A 23,546-nucleotide genomic window follows, 5' to 3' on the forward strand; every position below is an offset into this window, starting at 1 on the left:
TCGAATAGTCACTCTCTAGAATTAATTCAACGAAAATAACTTAGTTGATGTTGTTGGGTATTTCAACTCATTTGAATCCTGTGTTTTATCTACTGGAAGTCTATTTCGTTGAATATTTACAATGGTTGTATTAGGGATATCGTCTTTTATATTACTGAATATTGATCTAGTATGTCTTCGTTTTGGGTGTCTATTTTACTTGAGGAATAATCATTAGTGTATTTGAATCTGTGCTTATTTCTGGTATGCAAAGATGGTGTTAATATATGTCATGACTTTTCCCTCTGTCAATCATCACTTGACAAAATCGCCAACTGGAATACCGACTTATATGACCTTGTTCTTGTGCTAAACCAATGACACGTTAAAACAGCATTAGCAGCCTTGTGTCAACTCTTAATCCTTATTGATCCTTCTCGCCTAACCCTTTTCGTTGAATCCAGAATGCTACCTCAGCATCCACTGTATGAATCGTATATTTCAGACATACGTGGTTTATATACAAGCAAACCAGACCATATGACACCATAAAGCAAAAAATAACAATTCTACAAGATCAAGCTCAAAGTGGCTGTGGGTATGGGATACTGTACTTAATCAATTATGAACAAATTAAGAATAGTAAGTCATATAACAATAGCCAATAGGACAAATGAAAGCTTATGATAAAATATATGAATATACATATAATCTAGTTACTCAATAGTTATGCAATAGGAATATATGTAATAGTAGTCCATAAATAATTCCTAGAAGTTACCATTCATTTACTCTTCGTTCGGATATAACAACACAATGTACGCATTTTACTTTATTAACTTTTATTGTTATGTCTCATAATCGGTCTATAGTATTTGGACATCAGTGTCTACACCAATAATTTGTATTGATCAATTAAGTATTTAAATAATTTTTTTGTGTCACCATAAATTATTTACCAAATGAATGTTCGAAATTATTTATAATCACTTTTACAAAACGTGCATGTTTCTATGTATAAAAATGTTGATCGTACCATGATCATTAGATTACTATGATTTATTCGCAGTACGAAAACACGCAACATTACTGTACGTTAATTGCAGTTATATTAGTGAATAAACTTTAAATCAATTTATTTTGCAGTAAATCATTTTCCAAACAATTATGATATCACCATGGATCATGTTAGATAATTTGATAAGTAGTTAGATTGCATAGTACTATACTCTCTATGTAGAGCAATTTGTCTAACATTGATCTGCTAAATCTTATTATCCTTAACTTCTAACTGTAAATTCTTTTCGAAAACCAAAGTATTCAAATAGCAATATTTGATCTACCTGAGACTATTAATAATGTGTAGGATATTTGTGTAAAGATTTTCTATTAGTGTATTTAATAACAATTCAGTCGTGTCTCGATCCTCTCCTTAGTTTTTACGTTTTATTTTGTCCAAATAAATCATTATCCCAAGTAGTTATTTGCTCGTTATTTGGTCGTTTTTATTGATTGTCTTTGATACTACGTTGGTTCTTATTAATTCTTACTATTAACAATCATTTCAACTATATTTTTCATAACTGAGAATAAAATTTTAGCTTTGTTTGTTCTGATATCCGATAAATTATCGTACCTATGAGCAAAAGTTTCCTAATAACTACTTGTTCTTCATGTTATGGCTTAATTATGTTCAATAAACGCGGGCGACATTTTAATTCATACTGTTTAATTGATAAACCATAGCCATTTAGATGAAAAGTTGATTCCGATAACTTCGTTTTCGTCATCTAGATTTGTATATTCATCAACATTGAAATAATTCTTGACTTTTTCACTTACATCCATGGAATATTAATTTCCCTTAGATGAATATCTACACTAGATACCCTTCCAGTGTCTATTCTACAGGACTTCAACACAACTCAGATCGGGAACACGTGACTGGCCTGATTAGAATGTGAGTATATTTCCACGCTAACAACCGACAACAAAATGTGTGATCAGTAAGAAAGGGATAATATTAAATGTGTATATTATTTGTATAATGTGAAGAAATTGAGGTTATTTAGGTTTACTAAAGTCGCGAATAATGTACACAATTGTACGAATGTGATGTCGGAGTTACCGTAATAACAATGAAATTAATGTCATAGTTTAATAAATAATTATAAATAGTTTATGGGAATGTGAGAATGGGCTGAAATTAAAAACTGAAATGGATTGAGTTATATGGCATACGTTAACTAGTTTGATTTGGAGTGGGATAATCGTATTGTATGTTGAGGCTAACAATGCGTTTGAAAAAGCTGATCAGATCCTCTCGAAACAATCCCGATAACATCCTCAAAGTAAAAAAAGATACTATCATGATTCCTGTAGAAAGTTATTCTGGATTTGATATAAAGCCGAAAAAGCTTCCTTTATTTTGAATCATGTTTAGTGACCGTCAGTTTATTTTATTCTGTTACAAAATTAGATCGGTAATTGATTGAACTATCGTTTTGAGGTTGAGTGTATTTATTATAGAAGTTGATTACACTTAGTTATACAAATTGAAAGATGTGTCCTACGGTTAAGTTTGTTTAGGGTTAATTTTGTCAAGCCCTACTATTGACTTATTTAATAGTGTGGTTAGAATAAAAACAATTTTGTGTCTCCGCATTGTTATTACTATCATGTCTGTGTGAACATGTATACTCGATCATATGTGAGCGTTGGGATTTATCTAATAACTGACATCAGGGTGATTGATACAAGACGCCCACGAAATTATCTCAAAGCCAAGCCAATACACTAGGTTCTATCATATATAGATTCAATGTTTTCTGGTTAACATTGCATCTGTAACCAATACCAGTCCACTAATTTACGTTAAAGATTCACGTTCAGCACAAATGATTCCTCCATAATGTTTCTGAATAAATAACTATTTGATAAGGTGTTTTATGGGATTTTAAAATAACTTTTCCAACTACTATCAGCTGACGAATGATCAAAACTAAGGAATACTAGTCTATCCCTGCATCACGGTTATGATCTTTACAGAAATCCACAATCATGAACTCACACGGGCTTAAATCCTAGAACTCCACACCCGGAGAGTCAACTGAGTCGGTAATATCACAATAATTCAGTGATAAATTTCTTTGAAAATCATATAACATCACAAATCTCGAAAATCCATATCATCGAATTTTAACTCAATAGTTTGAAGTATTGTGTTCATCATGAGAATCTAAAAATTCTTGGTAAGAGTTGATTTGAAAGCGTGGATACACACTGTTGTTTAGTTTTCAGGGTAACACGAAACAATTGTACAATATTCTTCGATTTATAATAGTTCTCTAGCTACTATTAGTTTATAATGAAAACTATCTTTGAACTAGACAATATTTCATAAAACATTTGAAAAATACTATCACTTAGGGTATTTCTTATTTTGCATCTGGAATTTGTTTTAGGTTTTACTTTAAAAAATTTCTTATTTTGATCTATTGTTTCAATTGACAAACACCTTCAGTAGTATTAGTATTCTTAAGATGTATCCAAATATATTTGCTACAAGATTTTTCAGAGTTCATTGGCTTTGATTGCATCACTTAAAACATTTTTTTACAATATTTGTTCGTCTACTTTCATCTAATCAATAACGTGAAAAATGTATCTTGGTTTCACGGCATTTATGTGTATCAACGTTGGTTACCACAATGTGTTTTTTTATGTATGAAAAAAAATCCATTCACAAAAATGTAAATCAATAAAATCTGTTAATAGGATGTCTACTACAAGTAGTTAATGATGAGAAATAACTCATGATAGGTGAGTTTACTACATAGTTCTCTCAAAAATACATCCCTAAAAGTGTTTACTGTTATATTTTCTTTAAAGACACCGTATTATTCTGCTCATATCTTAGGGTTGCCAAGTCGTAAATCACGTCGATCAATCCAGTACTCGTAAAATTATTCGAAGATAAGTCACCGATGATGGTCTTTTCAATCTATATATAGCAGTTGAACTACTCCTGTAGAATTAGCTTCACAAATCGTACTCAGATGGTCTTGTCCTAGGGTGTTCGTGAACATGGGCCAGTAAAGTTAGGAAATAGACTACTAAGTCTATAAACAACCCATAATTTCTTATCTGGTAGACAATAAACACTATTAAGATAGGAGGAGTCTAGTTTCTCATTAAGTCTGTTATGAAACCTGTATGATCATGCGATCTTCAAATGTACTTGGTCGACCAAATAATCAGGAATACAATATAGACAACCTACTAATGAAACTGTAAGCATCATTACTAAGGTTTAGCTTAATAATTTCAAATAGATTAAGCATTGTGTGGATTATTTGTAATACCTTAAAGAGCAGGAACTGAGATTTGCGACGCTTTGCAAACTGGTGTAAGTCGCTTCATCATAACTTAGTCACTATTACCTACCAGGCAAACCTGATTTTACAAGTCCAAAACAATGGTGTTGTGTTCCTTATTGCTACTGATTGGCATTTCAACGAACTTTGCTTCTGGGAAGATATGTAATCAAGTTTTCTAACGAACTGTTTCCAAAATGTCCTCGATATCTTTCTTCCTTTCACCTGCTACGTTTGAAGAGAATATCTCCTCTAGGTAGAAATCTAGCATTTCAGTCAGATATATTTTAGATAGTAGTTCTGTATATGGATTATCTCTAACCATATGGAATTTTAGTATTGGTGTGCTCAGCCCTTATTAAGAACCTACCCAGAATGACGTAATACGACGACTTGATTTAAACAACTTAGCGATTGCATATGCCTCCAGTGTAATGATAAGTCATGGCACAAAATATTAATAGATAAGGTTTATTCCAACCAAGCCTGCCCTCAATTAGGGTAAGCAGGCAGACAAAGAACGGGTTAATTAAATGTATAAATAAATGTGTGGGTGAGATATGTATATATAGTCACATCATGCATGTCTATAAAAAATATTTCGAACCAAAATATACCTAGATCTAATCCGATAGGTCATTGGAAAAACACGAATATTCATAAGTGTATGAGTGTACACAGATAAGAGTCTACAATTGTTCATAAGAGTGAGTACAAAGTAATCAATCACACGCCAATCATATATTTGATTGTAAAGCGCTTAACTTATATAATTTTAATACTCATCAAAAAGATAAGCGTACAAAGTAACGAGAAAGAGTGAGATTTTTGATTCGTTCAGAATCTAGAATAAGCCTACTACAGTAGGTCAATACTTAATTAGTCTGTGATAGTGGTAGTACATAAAACCCGAGTTAGTCCCCAATAAGCTCACTAGAGAAGACATACTTGGAAAAAGCAACTACATCTCCCATGTACCTGGCGTCCTGATTACTATCATATTGATATTTTGTCTTTTTTAATGGTCAACACGCACACTGACTTCATCACTGTACTGTCAGCGTCGAAACTGCATTTAAGCGACAACTCAATTCTTTTTTTCCTATGCCCAACCAACTAATGAAAGAAATAAGGTAACACAACTCGTTGGTGAACTTGTTATCAGAAGAAGACAGGTAGCTAAACAATCATAGTATGATGTGAACAAATTTTTTATAGTGTTATGGATTCATCTTACTACGCTAGCCGGTCACCAGATGCTAGTAACTGATATATTTGTTGTAATGAAAATAAAGCGACTCCAAAACACGATGTTCATGTTTTGGAAATAAGACCCAAAACGTAAGAAGTTTAATGCACTTGAAGTCAATACTGAATCAAGCTTGTCGAACTGTCTTAGACGAAATCCGCCATAACACCTGTAGGACCAGTCGTCCATCAGTATAGCTTTGCTTGACTTCGAAAAGAATTCATCTAGGGTGTTGCAGGTTATCACAGCATTACATAGGTTCCGCTCCAAGGTAAGGACAGTACCCTCAATCGGTCTACTACCAATATACACTTAATTTATACTCCAGTTGTTGGTGTGGGCTGTGATATCTAAATTAGAACATGTCAGAAAACTTACACAACCAAGAGCTTTTCGCACAGCATACTTTCATTTTATGCCAGGTGAATAAGAATTATATGGAATGATCACTATGTAGAATAACCAGAATCATGTGTATTGATTCCTTAGTAGTAAACGAACCTTACCGACCAATTTGCAATGTGGTTGCTACGTTAAGTGGCTCGACATGGCTTGTATTATGTTTCAATATTGAATGGTTGGTGAGACCTCAGACCTTGGCTTCGTCTTGGTTGGGACTAGTCAGCGAGGCTTACATGCAACTAACGCTCCCCCACATGAAGTTTTAACCCATATTATTCTGAGATGCTAATACTGAGCTGTTCGTGTTTCGACAGACCGCCTGTAGGGCTAATATATTTACATTAATCAATGAGAGGCAACCGATATCCTTATTAACTTGTCTTTAGTGCTGACCTGAGGTATCCAAAAATTTCGACGCTTGTGGGTGCCATGCAGATACGAAAATGCTGAAGCAATACACGAGTTGTTGAGAAAACACGCATTCGGAACGTGATATTCTACCTAGAAGCGCTACGAGAAAGAAGCATAAGATGGAATCTTATGTTTAGGTATGACGGATAGAAAAGCTATATTTGCTTGTCAACACATTATTTTTGGTTTTATGAATACCTCGAAACTAATGTCCTTTCCTTCATTCCAATTTTTGTCATAAGCTAAATGGACGCGACCTCCTCGTCCTTATTGTCTACCTCCAGTGGTTCGTTATGCAGACTCATTTTTCGTTGTTTTAATTCATTTGTTTGTTACACATAAACCGAAGACAAAAATACTAGATCAATTATATGAAGGTTAAGCGCTTACTACGAGATATCTGACGGTGTGTTGAGGAGATCTATATACTAGGGTGAAACGGATATCCAGTGCTTTGAGGTTTTCAATGGTTGTTTAATTAACGACAGTCTGTGATGTACACTACAAATGAACAACCTTCGCAAAATTCCTATACTAGTAATTTATTAATAAACTAGGATAATAAACACAGATACAGAAAGATGAGAATTAAAGCTAATAGATAAGAATGGGATATTTTCTTAGAGAATATACATGATTTTACAGACAAAGAAAAGATACTACAATGGAATGAGAAAATCAGTAAAACAAGGTTTTGAAACAAATAAAGTATCAATTACTCCAGTATATTTCAGCGAATAAGTCAATCTAAACTATTTACATGATTCAGATAAATCAAGTTCTAGTAGGTACGGTGTTAAATATGTTATGATAATTGATGCACCTACACACAAAATATAAAAATAAAAACAATGAATGCTACGAACAATCAATAAAAAAATCTTTGATATGACGTATAATAGTCTAAAAATGGCAACACAGTAACAAAGTTAATGTACATGTGAACTAGTATGTGTAAAAGCTTCTGTTAAAGTTAATTAAGTGGTTATTGCCACTGAATTGAAATTAGAATAAGGTAGTAATTTTTAGTTTTTCAGAATATAGCTAATGATTAAAACAGGCTCATCTTTACGGACTTATTTTTTTATTTAAATGGGGAAAATATATGCACAGATTTGTGATTACACTCTAATTATGTTTATTAACAAAACACACCCGATAACATGTTTGTAATTCGCACTCTTGCTTTTGGTATTGCACTAATTAATATATATATATACATCATTTAGGATAATCAATTTCTTGATGTGTATAGTGTGATAAAATGACGTCTATTTGAAAAATGTGACTTGTTTGCATTTTATGTTAATTATTTTCATAAATAATTGTGAAGACGTGATTACAAGTTATAACAAAACTGGTTGCCTTTAGGAATACTTTTTCTTCTGATGCAAATCATTTCAAGTTAACATCAAGTAAATTAATAAATTTTATCTAAATATCTATGATCTGATCAGTTGTATTTAAACAATAATTATTATGAATAGTTTAACAAGATGAAGAGAAGAAATAAGTTATATGTAATTATAATTTACCTCAAAAAGATTTATAATACAAACAGGAAATACTGATTAAAAGACTACCACATGAACGAAGCCCCCAAATGCCCTGGTACGGCCAAGAGTGGGGAGAGTCCGCTTTCCCTCTCGAAATGCTCTCATATGGCTACGCGTATATAGCCTCTTCCAGGGAAGTCCTACTCACTGCCTTCTCGTGGCAGGGGTGTTGTTCACGAAATTGAGAGGACGAAAAACGAATGTCCAGCGCTTTAACCAGGTTGGTGGACACGGAAAGTCCACCTAGGGGAGTTGGAAAACCCTCATTCCAAACCAATGGTGCACATGGACTCCAGTATCGTGATGGAACGAATGGCGTACGAACCAACCGTTGGTCACCAGCTACCATGGGACTGCATCTCCTCACGATGCTCCACTGCCTTGTGGGCTAGACCTTTAGGTCAAAGGCTCGGGGTGTGGCCCCCTAAGAAAACCACCTGCTTCGGTTTGGGCACCCGGGCAGTATCACAGCCCTCACACAAATCGAATGAGATTTGTGTGGCGCATATGTGTCTGGTGCTTCCTTGTACCAATATTTATGTGTTCAAATAAATTAAATAAATAAATATGAACGAATATTCTTTTCAATAAATTTTCTGCAGGTTCTACTAAATTGTATATCCAAATTAATAATCCGAAAAGTGGCCAGGTTTAGGGCAAAGTACATGGTTTAAAGTTATAGTATGTAAACGGCAGATTAGGATTAAGAAACCAGAGCTATGTATACAAAGAAATATTTTCAACCGCTTCTCATACCATGGCCAACCACAGGACCAGTTAATCAATGTACCTACAACCTTTCTGAGTCAAATATAATTGTCTGTCGTATTTATTTACATATCTTTGTATTACTATTATGATTATTATCAGCAAAGATGGATGGTGGGTAGCAGTGGAATCCAGGACGCCCGTTTCGTCCTATTATCGTTATTATTATTAATGTCTCGAATACATGATTCATTATATTAGCATTCATCCCACTTTACGATTTCTTATTAATTTCAACTATTTTTCTACATAATGTAGTCTTCCACTAGACATTTGATCGAATTTTTAATTGCACTATTATTTCTCTCACCTTATCTGATCCATATTTATTTTGACCATGAATAATCCTACAATTTTGCTTAACGTATAAGCTGATTCAAGTTAACATTCAATATGAGTTATCTCAACATTAACAATTTTAGTTTAGTTTACAATCCTCAACTCACATGTTATAACTTTGAATGATACACTTTGCCCTAAATCTAACCACTTTTCGGATTATTAATTTGGATATACAATTTTGTGGAACCTGAAGAGAAACTATTGAAAAGAATATTCTTCATCCATATAGTAGTCTTTTAATATGATGGGGATTTTTAAACAATCAAAACATTAGTTAAGCATAAGCAAACATTGTCTGGTATGCAAATTTACCGGCACGACGGAATGCAGTCATCAATTCTAAGGCGGCTTGCTTTAAATCGATAGCCCCAGCATTTGCGGCATGTTTTAGCATTGCATATTCACCAGAAACATGATAAACTGCTAGAGGATGATGAGGTAGCTGAAATAGGAAAAACAATATCAGGAATGAAATAAATTGTAAGTTATAAGGAGTTTTGTTTTTTCTTAATACCAGAACAGTAGAGGTAGTAACAATATAAGTGGTAGTAGGAAAGATTAAGCATTGAAGATACGATTCAAGAAAATATAAACTAGTGAAATAAGACACAAAAACAGTTATGAGGAATTCAGGATTTGGGGGAAGACAAAGAATGGATGCACCTGCGGCATTGTAAACGATCTTGAACTATGTCATTCAAAGTCTCTAATCATTGAATAGTTTATAACAGTTTTAGTAAATCAAGATATTCACTCCTTAACGATATTTATGCCACAATAGTTTTTCACATAGAAAATTTACCTACTCATTTGCGGATTACTAAAAATTCTTAACTCATTCAGAACGCTAAGAATGTATGCATTCTTTTTAGTTGTCGACTTCGGAATGCGATTTCAAACATGGGTATATCACAGGACATGCCAAAGGGTTGTTTGATCAGACGTTACAGCACAAAAAGTGTGAATCAATACAATTTGCAGTAAAACAAATGAATATTATCGTTGAAATACCAATACTATCTAGATAGTACATCCAAAGAGTTAAGAAAATCACAGGACACATCAAACAAACACAACATGGACATACCAACTGTCGTAGCTCATTCACAATATCCAGATAAGGAAGACCAGGTTTTACCATTATGAAGTCAGCTCCTTCGTTCGCATCGCGAATCTGGAATGCGCAAACGTTAAAGATAAAATAAGGATGTAAAAAACGTTAAGAGATTTCTTGCAGTAATTATAAAACGTATTTGGTGTAAAAATGTAATTCAACTACTTAAGTGTCCCGATGTAGGACATAAATATTATCATTGAAACTGTGCTGCGTAACAAATTCGAAAAGAATATTTCATTACGTGAGTAAACTGACGGATTAGATAAACGGAGCTATGCTCTCACAATTGATTGATCACTGGGTGGTGATCAATGTCATGCGTGTCAAGTCCTTCTTAGTGCTGATCGAATGTTATCGATCAAGTTGCAATGTGGCCACCAGTCTAGGTGGCTCGACACTGCGTGCACTATATAGAGGTAAGATGGTGGTTGGACTGAAAATAAAAAAGCTGAAGCAGTGTAAGGTATCTATAATTTAATTAACCATAAGACTCAGTTATCGGTCATACTGTAATTCGTCTCAAGAGTATTAGATTTATTGCTTTGTTTGCTCAGTAGTTTATCTAAACATTTTATGACTAACGCTTCTGGGTGAATGTAGTATTGACTTGTGGTAATTGGTCCATGTGGTCAGTTATAATTACACAGTGAGTGAACAAAAATTAGATGTTAAAGCATATGATTTGATATATTTCTTTAGTGTCACTAAATTGTCACAATTAGGGAGTTTTATTTACAAAGTTTGTGTAGGTTGAAATAGAAATTGTACCCTGTCTAACTTAAGATAAAAAATGAAAACTAACTGGCTCAAATATGCTTGCTTTTATTTACTTTTGGCAATGAGAACCATATTACCTTTCCTAGTTCGATGATATGTCTACAGCGCCATTGTTAACACCCTGTTGTTGCGCTCTTTCGTAGTATGACAAGTTAAACCGATTCGCTACTCTGTTTGAGTCTACAATCAAGTCATATGATTAGCATGAAGATTAACAGATGGGCATTTGTGAATCTAGTCTGAAAGTTAGATATGGCATTACTTCTAGTAAACTATAAAATATTAAGCTTTCATTTTATTGATGGATGTCAAGTAAAACAAACATTATATTTAAGTAAAATCAAGTCAAATTTTAAATTCGACACCAATTCATTTTTAAAAAATATGAAAATAATTGTCCATGGATTTAAATCCATTTGAAGTGACAGTTTGTTAGCTTGAAAAATGATCATCAAAGACTTACAGCAGCACGTAGAGCCAATCCTTTGGCACCAGGAGGAAGCTGGTAATGCCGACGGTCTCCAAAAGAAGGTGCAGATTGAGCAGCATCTCTAAAACATAAACGTATTAATTACACATCATTCTCTCTTAGTCATCAGTTCAGACACTATTTTATGCACTAAAAATCAAAAGTTTGAAACCCACTTCACCAACTAGTCACTAAAATCAGATAACATTACAAGCCCTTGCACAATACGTATAGCTGGATTATTACAAAGACCGATAAGCAGTCACTGAGTTGAACTTTTGTTCTTTCACATGTCAACATGAGTGGTTCCAATAAAGTGGCCGTGACTAAAATAAAGCTCTTATCATTCAATGACTGAAGCATCAAAACATAAAGTTAGGCCAGTTGCAGAAAATTCTAACTAAAAATCTCGTCCTGATGTTTACAAGCTTTAGAGAAATACAAGACTAGAACAATTTCATACTACTGATTTTTATTTCTGTTGTCAAATGATAGTACAAAACACATATGATGTTATTCATCAAAGTAAGTCACAAAACACAGAGGCAACACCTGTCAGTAAAATCGACACCTTATCTAAGAGTTTGCACTGTCCCACACAAATAAACGTTTGCTGAATACTCACACAGATTTTTAGGTTATCTTAAAAATTATTTTTACCTGAAAGGACCGTACAAACAAGATGCAAATTTGGCTGAATAAGACATAACGGCTACTTTCCCACTGAGACCGATACTCTCTATAGCCATCTTGATTTTTTTCACACGTCCATCCATCATGTCAGAAGGGGCAATAACATCAGCTCCTGTAAATAGAAAATAAGAGTACGCTTTTTAACGGATGAGCATCCACAACCCATTAAGACGTCACAAACTAAATGACAAATCGATATTTGATAAGTATGAACAATCTAAATGAGCGTTTTTTTTACAGAAGTCCCAGACAATGATGTTACACACAACGAAACTTTTGGTGTTTTATAGAGACCATCTAATAAGGGAGTATATCAAATCAGTCGGACACTTCCAAAATCACTATATGGATTACATTTACAACAAATGGTTGTACCACAATCTGGATTATTGATACAGCTAGTTTCATTAGTTCTAATAACAGATGCCTCAGTAACTATTTAATTACCAAGACGTTCTACTTACTATGAAGAGAGGTGGGAGAGTATGTTTTATGGGATTGATTCTAGGTGGGCCTAAATCCTGAACATTTTCTTCATAACGAGGAAATCAAAACTCACCGAATAGCTTTACCAAATCACTCAATGCTTTACTACGGCTCGTAAAGAGTAAACCCAGGCTGTTTTCAGACCTGCACTGGGATGTATTGACGAAATATTCCCTCCTTCAGGTTTGAAAACGCAGACATACTTACTGACATTGACTATAGTAGTATATCTTGATATATAGAAAGTTTGCGACTCTGTCAACCGAGATTCTGTGAAGTTTGTCATTTAAAGACGTATCAAATAAGTAAATAAAGCTTGTGAAGACTCTCCACTCGGACAATATTGCTAGAGTTAGAGGTTACGGCTATATGTAAACATCAAGTGGTATTCATCAGGGTTTCCACTATCTCAATTTTTATGTACGCTCATCACATATGTCACTCTAGAAGTAACTATCTCTTCACCTAAATTTTCGTAGATTAGTACCCCAGAATGTTCATTTACAGACTCGGAACACGCAGATGATGTACTCTTTTCTGGTGAAGAGGCTGACAAAATTGAGTCTTACGACCAACTTGAGCAACGATGCTAAGAGTAAAATGTTGCTTCAATACTAGTTTGTGTTAACATTTTAATTAATGATAGGGGGTGAAGTAGGTAAGTGTGTTGATTACTTCACTTATCTTGGAGGTCTCATCAGTTCTAGTGGGTTGATGTCTAACCGAATCCTGACATGGGCTCAAAAAACCCGGATGGCGTCTTCCAACTTGCATCACTTGTGATGTAGGTGAGGTGTCCGCTTGTCAACCAAATGGAGTGGATATTTATTTAAATTATTTAAACACATATATATTGGTACAAAAGGGCACCAGGTACATATGCGCCACACTATTTGTGTGTGTGGGCTGTGATACTGCCCGGGTGCCCAAACCGAAGCAGGTGGTTTTCTTAGGGGGCCACACCCCGAGCCTTTGACCAAAAGGTCTGATCCACAAGGCAATGGAGCATCGTGAGGAGATGCAGTCCCATGGTAGCCGTTGACCAATGACAGGTTCGTCCGCCATTCGTTCCATCAGGATACTGGAGCCCATGTGCACCATTGGTTTGGAATGAGGGTTTTCCAACTCCCCTAGGTGGACCCTCCGTGTCCACCAACCCGGTTAAAGCGCCGGACATTCGCTTTTCGTCCTCTCACTTTCGTAAACAACACCCCCGCCACGAGAAGGCAGTGAGTAGGACTTCCCTGGCAGAGGCTATATATTCGCTGGCCATGTGCGAGCATTTCGAGAGGGAGAGTAGACTCTCCCCACTCTCGGCCGTACCAGGGCATTTGGGGGCTACTGTGTAGTAAATAGAAAGCTACAGTCGATACACTCAGCTGTTAGGATATGAGTTTCAGTCTACTTAATTCATTCTGATTTATATGCTCAGATAGTATTAGTATTATGGGGCTTTCATAACCCAGCAAGTAAACGACAATTACATTTAGTAAAAAGTACTTACCTTCTAGGGCAAATCGTTTAGATATTTCCGCTAAACGTTCAAGAGTTCTAGGTACGTCAAGGCAGCCGTCATCACGTAAAATACCTAAATTATGTTCAAAACCATATGTTACACAGTACCACAATGACCACTGTCAGTGTATGCACACAAACAAACATCACAAATCACTATTAAATCCGGAAATTTTGACTTCAGCAACTTGATTGCCTGAATGACTGGTGAATTTGGTGTATCACAAGCTGATCCTGTAGCATCTTTTTGGTCTTTACTGATTGTCCCAAACAACAATACAGATTTTAGTTGCTTGGCCACCAAAGGTGTTAAGAACTCGATGATTCGGTTGCATCCTATTCGACGTTGGTCTATTAGGCTAGTAATTATTTTATCACAATCTGGGTCTTGGCTAAATGAATGAGAAAACAATATAATATACCTGAGGAAAATTGGATACACAAGATTCTCGGCACTGACCTTATAGTTTGCAGTTTGCCACTGTCTGAACAACAAATTTGAGTATGATGAATGGAGGGGATGAGTAGAATTCATTGAAAAGTAAAACACTTTGGAGCTCTTGATAGCTTTCAGTAGAAGTAACTTGGCTGTGTGATCTGCAAGATAAGAATAATAAAACCTAATTTATAAGCAATTAAAAAAACAACCGGAGTTATGAGCTTAATGAACCGACCATTTAGTAGAATAAAGGACTATTTTAATTTTACATATAAGCAATTAGAATGACTGTTTGTGAGGATCTGCCACGTACCAGACTGCGAAATGTAGGTATTTAGAGGCTCTGTCTGTTAATCATAGACGACGAGACATGTATAACGAATGACTGAAGTATCTCAATCACTTAAGGTACACGATGTTGCCATGAAATTTGTTATTTGTTTACTGTTCAAGTGTATTTTAATTCCCGACACAAAATTGCTAGGTTATTATCCACATCTTACATACACTTTCTTAGGATGACATCAATTCTCAAGACGTGTGTAATGCGTAATATTTAAGTGCAATAGGTTTACACGTTGGTTATTACTTTAGACCCATGACAACCTATCTTAAAAGTTATTACCAAAGTTATCGAGTCATTGTATGTAACATTTTTAAATCTTAACGCCATAAAATTAATTTATAGCACCAATCAAAACCTTTTACTAACGTTAAGGATAAAGAAAAAAACAGTTAGTAATTACCCTGGCAACTGAATAAGTAATTGTTTGTCTACAGGGAAGACGTGACACCAAAAGATATTACAGATAGCATCGGTTAGGACGGTGGATGTTAGTTAAGAACATAAACCGTAGTGCATTACTTTGGTAAGTCGTGATTACATAAAACATCTTTCAGATGACTTCCAGGTAGCCAAGTAATTGAAGGTAACATTTACTGAAAATCTCGGTTACAATGCACACATCTTGGTGACACGATTTCGCATCAAACTGATAAGTCCGAGATAAATTGATAATTCTCTGCAATAGTGTTAGGGTAGTAAAACGAAAAATGAACAGGTAGCTGAAGTGGAGGCTGGATGTATTTCAGTTGTTTCCGGTCGTCAACATCTTGACTGGTAGCTTCTTATCAATAGCCAAGTACATATTATTTACGTGCTTATAAATCAATTCTAAAAGAGGTATTTATACCATTCCATCTAACGGTGTTGTTAACAAGTAAGTTTCATTCATAATAAGTTTTATGGGAATAGGTCGCACACTTGTCCCTTATCCACTAACTTTGAAAGCGATCTGTTGAATCATGTCAATAAAATGATTGCGTACACGATAACCACATCCACTGTTGTGTAGGAAAAGAATACTTGCAGGATTCTTTTTCGTTGGGATTTCCGTTAAAGAAACAGAACTCGACACTTTAGAAGCTGCATTGCAAGGACAAAAATTTCATGATCAGTTAGTGAGTTATGACAGTTGTTTATACAACTCAAAATGATGATCGTTGGAAGTATACGGAGGCGAACTTAGTCTATGAGTAGACGTCAACACTAGATCTTAATTACACCGTAAATAAAACTAAACGCATAATAGGTTTAAGTAATTACAGATTCTACAGAACAATTTGCCGCAAGTCAATATTATAGTAAACATTTTTGGATATGTTCTGAGTTTATGTTTTAAAAGTGCGAGGTACTCTGGAGAAGACATAAGCGATTAATTCTGCAACCCAGACTTTCTTGCACGATGCGAGGGATAAACTACATAATGCAGATGGTGATCGAAAAAAAATGTAAGCTTAGCTGGGTATATAGGCGAAAAGTAGACAATTTAGCGACATTTGAAACGCAGCGCGACATAAATAGGAAATCCCACATTATTTCCCCAGGACAGGCGAAAAAGCAAAAATTTTGAGGCATTTCCGCATTATTTCCTACTTGATTTCCAATGCATCTCCCCCTATGTTCGCCTTTATTGGTTGTTTGGGTTCGACATGTTTGACGCTGTCGGCTGACAGCTGTCTTATCTCGTTGTGTTCAACAACATCGGTCCAAAAAGAAAAAGCTGAACTAATGGGGTAATATAATATTGTGGCCTTAACAAATACTCACCTTAGTGTTACCTCGTGGTAAAAACGGCGTGGACACGGTAAAAATGTCAGAGCCTTTCAAAGCCGCCCACCGTTTCGTTTTAACGACCTTGAACGGCCTGACATGAGGCAGTTACTCCGTATTTGAGTTAAAAAGTTGTTGAGGAGATTTTGGGTGGCTGTTGAGTTGCACGAATATCAGGTTTTCTTACATGTAAGTTGCGTTGCATGCATAAGTTCATTCACTGTAACAGAATATTTGAATGAAAACTTGTAGTGGCATTGTCTCCTAACTACATGGTCTTTGAAGTCAGGCATATAATTATTGAAAAGATGTGTATTTGACATGTAACACATGGAGAAGGTCGGAAGTAGTGGACGTGGAGACATTCATTCAATTGGATGACATGGCTCAGTCTTGCGATCGGACTCATTATATGTAACGTATTACTATTCATATTAAATATATTATTCTATCCCCAGCATAAATGTGTTCTTCAGAAGTACTAAGTATCATTGTTAACTGTCATGGTACTGTAGCTGTAAATAATTCCCCAAAATCAATAGCTTTTCAAGTGTTTGACATTGGATGCTGACCACATTAGTTTAACTGGACTTGTTTAGCTGAAGGCGTTCGGTCATGCATCCGCACCAGATCACGTTGCAGCACAGCGTGGAAAACATCTACGATCATTAGCCAGATTAGATCAATCGCTTCTCGATATATTGATAACGCATCAAATACATCTTTCAACCTTTCCGCTTCTGACTTTTGATTTTAACTGGTTGGGTACGATTCGATTATAGGTGTTACTGGTAATAGTTGTCAAACTACAATACTGGTGGCATCTTCAGTGGTGAGACCAACGTGATCTGGTACACCAAACGATTAACTGTGAGTCTGTTCCTTTTCGGAACTTCATTAATGATTGTTTTGCTTTATTTGACTTTTATATATTGTGATACTTTTTTTTCGAGTTTACGGATATATTTTAGTTAATTATTTTCGTTCATTATAATACTTGATTTTTCACTATGACGGACCAGACACCAAAAATATTTGGGTTAAAGACTATCCCCCGCACCCTCGATTCAGTTAACGCCTTGTTGGCCGGAAAATATCGAAGTCTGGTTCTGCCACGTAGAAGCCGACTTTTGCGGGCACAGCATTACGGACTCACGCACACAGTCCCTCGCGGTTGTTAAGGCACTACCGCGCGAATTTAACAGATGCGTCACACCTATTATGTTTGCTGGTAATGTTTCGGAACCTTACGAAACCCTCAAACGATCGATGCTGAGACCTGGAGATCTAACCCATCGACAAAGGTTAGACCAACTCCTCAATAACATCGAGCTGCAACATGGTTCTGCGACAGATATGTTACTTAGGATGAGAGAAGTGATAGGTCAAAGAACCTTAGACGAAGGCCTATTCAAACAACTTTTCTTATCCAAACTCCCAAAACAGGTGCAGGCAGTTCTCGTCTCGTTCCACAACAACGCCGTAGATGAACTAGCTGCATCTGCTGGTCGCGTCTTAGAAATAACGAAGTCTACTAACGCTGAGGTCTTTTCAGTCAAAGAAAAACCTCAAACGACCCCGAGTGACATCTCTGAATTATGTCATACACTCACACGCTACTTTCGATTTCGCAATGATCGTAGTCGGTCAAGAACCGCGCGAAGAAGCGTTTCACGTCGGTGATCTGTCTCTAGATCACGAGAGACAGATAACCCTAACTGGTAATGGTATCATAAACAGTATGGCAAGTCTTCTAGAAATTGCGGGAAACTCTGCGATTACCTGAACTCCAAGTCGACTGACACGAATAAAAACTCGGGAAACTTCCCAGCTGGCACGCTTTAACGGCAACCGTAGCCGGCGAACATAGCTGTGTGTCGTACGTCACAGATGTGACCAGGAAAGTTCGCTACCTCGTCGACACCGGCGCAGAAGTTAGCGTTCTCCCCGCGAATTCTAACGACAGGCTAGAAGAGTCTGTTTTAAGCTCACAGGCGGCAAACGGAAAACCGATTGACTCGTATGGTAAAAGGTACGTCTACCTAAACGTAGGTTTACGCAAACTCATCCACTGGATCTTCGCTGTCGCAGATGTTTCTATGCCAATCATTGGTATCGACCTGCTACAATACCACAATCTACTCATGGACACACGCTCATGAAGGTTAATAGACGGTAACACTAAGTTATCTGTTTGCGTAACTCTTTTTCTGGTTGCAGATTATCCCCAGTCACAATTAAGCACACCATAGGCCCCTTATATCAACCATTACTCGATAAGTACTCCGGGATATATCAACCACAACCGAAATTGCCGTGTGTTAATAATTATACATACTAACAAGATTTATAATGCGAAAAAACGACAGTTGTTATATTTAGATAATCTATTAGATGAATAGACGTGGCTGTACTCAATATAAAACACAATTGTCATCAACTTGTAAACTGTTTCTCCACATAATCTCATATATTCGGTAATTCTCCAAGTTGTCCACCGGTATAGACTTGATTATTAGAAAGATTTAAGCCTTCCATTTAGTTGACAAAAGCCATAGATTGCATACTAGAAAACTTATGAGGACCTTCTCAGCCTCATGCAATCCTAAAAAATAACAAATCAATCGTAAAACAAACAAATATATGGTTGACTCTATCAAAAGCTTTTGAGAAACCAAGGTAAGTGATGTCAATCTTCCCCTTGCGACCAAGGATGCTTGTCCATCTGTCCACCACAGTTAGCAGGTTGGTTATACAAGAATGCCCCCTCCTGAAACCATGCTATTGATGGTGAGAAGAATTTTAAGGATATTAAGTAGTTGCGTATACCGTCCCATATCTGGGACTCCATGGTTTGAGAAGGTATAGAGACAAGGGCCAACCATCGGTAGCTTGAGGGTTCGCTACCCCGACCTCTTTTGAAAATTGAGGTGATGTGAGCCAGCTTCCAGATTTCCGGTAGTTTGCCTCGACTTAGCGCGTCTGAAAACATCGCGCTAAAATAACACAAGTTCCGTGCAAATTATAAATCTTCGGACCTCACTAGATCTGAAATTTACTTAATTAAATACCATGAATTTAACTGAAGCTGAAACCCAAACATATACGACCGCGTGTTAAATATCAAGCGGTCGCTTTACAGGATGAGAACTTTTAGTGTTGATGCAGGTTCTTGTAGCTAGAGGCAGTAAAAACAGAATCATATTCACTTGAGATTCTATATCACCGAGTGGATGCCCTGTTAACGAATGGCGTGTTGAGACCGCCAACCAGAGATAAGCGAATTATCGATCGGACCAATGACACACGGAAACCGTAGAAGCAGTCTAGAGTACTTGTCGGTGCTGCTTTCTGCCTACCTTAGTCCAGAACAGCCTCTGCGGTATGAATCGTTGTATTTCAAACATACTGAGTTTATGCACCAATCAAACAAACCACATCGTACCATAAAATAAGAAACAACATTTGTACAAGATTCATTTGAATGTGGCTGTGAATAGGGTAGATAGTAAGTGATAGACAGGGAATAATTCAGGAATAATAAATCTTATAACAATAGTTTATAGTTCAAAATAAAGCTCATAATAAGGGTGACATGAATATGAACAGCTTAGTTAACTAACAATTATATAATAAGAATATGCACATAGTATTGGCCTATAAATAGATCCCAAAGTTACCATTCGTTATCCTTATCACGACATAACAGACGTGACCTTGCCGATCACTGACCGCCAACTGGAAATATCCCGTTTTATACCACCATCTTGGAGCATTCAAACACTTCCGAGGATACGAACTGCTTCTTCACTCCACTAGTAGACAATCCAGGTAACAAATAGGGCAACCATAATCATACATCAGTTAAAATACTGTGCTGTAGGTATAGCTGTCTCAATCAAGTGCTCTCTTTCTAGTTGCTTCAACATACATACACTTTTTGTGTGAAAATAGGACTTGTGAATAAGTTACTGGATCAACGCAAAGTTTCTTGCCAGGAAGGTCAAACGTAACTTTGCAGGTTTTATTCTCTTTTAGCATATATTAACTGATTTCTATTATTTTTTCTTTCCAAACTTTTCGTCTCACATATCTCATTCTTAGATCGTTTCAATTTTGGTTTTTAGTCTTTTGAGCTGCATACACAACAATGGCTTTGCCACCAGTAATAACACCATAACTACAAGGACGACTAGCAGAGGTAAAGGTCGGAATTCGGAGGTTTATAAAAAGTTGACAGTCTCCAGTCTTACCAAGAGGATTATAAGAAAGCTTAAGACTACATTAGATGGAAAACCTCAGATTGACGATTATAACGTAGATTGCTTGACTCAAACGCCGAAATTGAATGTCTAACTAAGTAATTTGGAACAGACTGCTATCCATGTCCTTACTTCTAGTAAGACTAGTAAGCAAAAATGGAACGGGAAGAAAAGGTGTCTCAAAGTTTGCGTGGTGCTCACTACTGGGGAGAAGCAGAACAAAAACGATATCTGTATCCCGTGTTCGCCACTAGTTAAAACTGGGGATTTATAATTCCATTGAAATTTTATAGTGGCTGGGCTCACTGTTGCTGTGATATTGCAGTGCCTAGGAGGCGCTACGAGCTTTATGTGAAGTCAGCTCATTCCGTGGTTCTGGTATGTTTCCCTACAGTGTAGAAAATTTGCATGAAGGGAGCTAATAAAAAAGAAGCATAAGACCTCACTGGAAGTAACCATATCGATCGCCACCAGTATGTCCGAATCGTCAAATAGGCTTAACCAAACACGTGACTATAAAAGCCAAATCCTGAGCCCATAAGTCAATGATATTGTTGAATGTTGCTAATACCTTAGTATCTGTCAACAATAAGGAGCAGTGGATAAGCGTTAGAAAGGGAAATGGTAAAGCGCAGCTCCTATCCTCGTCTGGAAGTTTGTTAATTCCGTGTTGCAGTAGGTTATAGCAGCTCACATACAATTGAGTTTGTTCACATCTAATGTGGTTAAGCCCTTTTGTTAACTTATTTAACGGACAGAGTCATTCGTACAATAACAATCTATCTATATTGTTTGTACCTTTATTATGTACGCTTGAGCATTGCTTACTGCCTACTCATATATTAATTTTACTAGCCTTACTATTAATCGCTTAATTGATTCGATGATTCATGCATTTCCATTTGTATATATATGTACATCTTAATCCTGTTCATTGACTCACTGAATCTCTGACTCGCTTACTCGTTGAATCGCTGACTCGACCACTCACTCGCTCATTTAACTCACACCCTCAATCGCTTGTTTCACGGCACTACTCTTTCATACTTTCCTAACGTGCCTGTAACTCTGGATATCCATGTGTGGTCCAATAATAAACACAATCAACACTTCTTATTCGCCTTCTGATTTGTACACCGTTGGGGCGTTATCGAGTAACGGTTATCAGGACGAACAATATACGAAGTTAGAGGATAATATCGAATATCGACCACAACAAGGTTGTTGATGATTGCTTCAGAACTGTGGGTCTGAAATATCTTGGTTTATAGCAACTATCCTAAACCCAATTTAGATTATGGATAGTTTTGGTTAAGCTCTTTTATTAACTTAACAGACATTGTCATTTAGATAGTAACAATGCGCATATATCTTCGTACTGTTATGATCACTACAGCACATGATAGGCTCGAGCCAAAACGTTGATTGTTTAAATATCATTCGATGACTCATCCACCTCCCCATATATGTATGCACTTAAATCCTATTATTAACTTTTGTTTTGCCTTGCTGTGCCCTTATACAGTTTGACTATGAATTTGCCTACGTGATTACTTGCGCTTGCTCACTGATACTTACTCAAGTGCTTATAGCTTTATGGCCTACGTTATTTGATAATGAACTGTAGTCTCAGCTTCTCTTTGCCTTCTGATTTCATGTACCGTTAAGATTTGTATTATAACGGTTATCGAGATGAAAGATTAGAGAAGCTTTGCACCACAGGCTAAACAACTCTATAAATTCTCGTACCTTTGACTAGTGTTGCAGTAGCTCTTCAAGTTTCAGCCCAATTACAGTAGAACTTTTGTAACGTTGATATTGAAAATTCTGACTTTAGTGTTGGCCAACAGTTCTTTCCAGTTCCAAACATTGTTCAATAATTGAAATGCTTTCTTTACTTTTTAATTTGCCTCCATATCTTTATAAGATCCTCCTTGTTTACTAGTGATACTGCTCCTAGGCTCCTACCTCTCTCAGAGACTCATCGCCAGGTGATTTGGTTGCTACTCGTTATGTTTTGTTTGTGGATCTTGGTTTATCCTTTGTAAATATTTAGTCTTAATGCTGCTAAAGCCGTTGAAACGCTGGTTGTATTTGTCTGTATCTGTTGCCGTGTATTCTATGGCAATTTATTTGCTATCTGTAAAGTTCATGTCTTCAAAACTCATTCACTAGGTTCCGTGCTTCCTTTAAAGTGTGGAAATCTGTTTTATGGAGTCGACAACCGGTAGAAAGAGCGAGGACGAGAGAAGATGGCTTTGTCCAACACCAATGTCCACTTAAAACAGATCTGAGAGCTGCCCTTTATGTATGGCTTTGCGACTCAGACTCTTGTACGAATTCCGTATGATGGAGACAATCTTCTCAGGTACTCCATACAGTAGAAGATTCCTCAATGTTTTCCTATCCTCAGTGTTAGATACCTTCTCATAGTAAGGAAAGTTGATGTATGATGATTTCCATCCAATTGGTCGCTTAGCAACGATCCATAGTGTGGGAGTTGGTCGATACAAAATCGATCCTTACAAAATCCACTCTGGTATCGAGTGTTTGCGTCTACTGAATTATTCTGTCTTCTCACTAGCACTTCCA

General features: G+C 36.3%; 1 protein-coding gene across 2 annotated transcripts; it reads right to left on the minus strand.

Annotated features, from left to right (window-relative positions):
• Positions 1-9,357: 9,357 nt before the first annotated feature.
• Smp_045810.1 (porphobilinogen synthase) lies at positions 9,358-16,779 on the minus strand (the record flags this gene model as incomplete). 2 transcript variants are annotated; one of them, XM_018789558.1, is made up of 7 exons in its annotated part: positions 9,358-9,525; positions 10,171-10,257; positions 11,441-11,528; positions 12,107-12,251; positions 14,130-14,213; positions 14,249-14,737; positions 16,690-16,779. In XM_018789558.1, the coding sequence occupies 6 exons, from the start codon at positions 14,673-14,675 to the stop codon at positions 9,358-9,360; spliced, it is 999 nt and encodes a 332-aa protein (XP_018654990.1). The 2 variants fall into 2 exon arrangements, with proteins under 2 accessions (XP_018654990.1, XP_018654989.1); XM_018789557.1 differs by lacking the exon at positions 16,690-16,779 and having other exon boundaries at positions 14,249-14,532; positions 14,563-14,675.
• Between the last annotated feature and the right edge of the window lie 6,767 nt (positions 16,780-23,546).

Source organism: Schistosoma mansoni, chromosome W, assembly GCF_000237925.1.
Source record: "Schistosoma mansoni strain Puerto Rico chromosome W, complete genome".
NCBI classification, from domain to species: domain Eukaryota; kingdom Metazoa; phylum Platyhelminthes; class Trematoda; order Strigeidida; family Schistosomatidae; genus Schistosoma; species Schistosoma mansoni.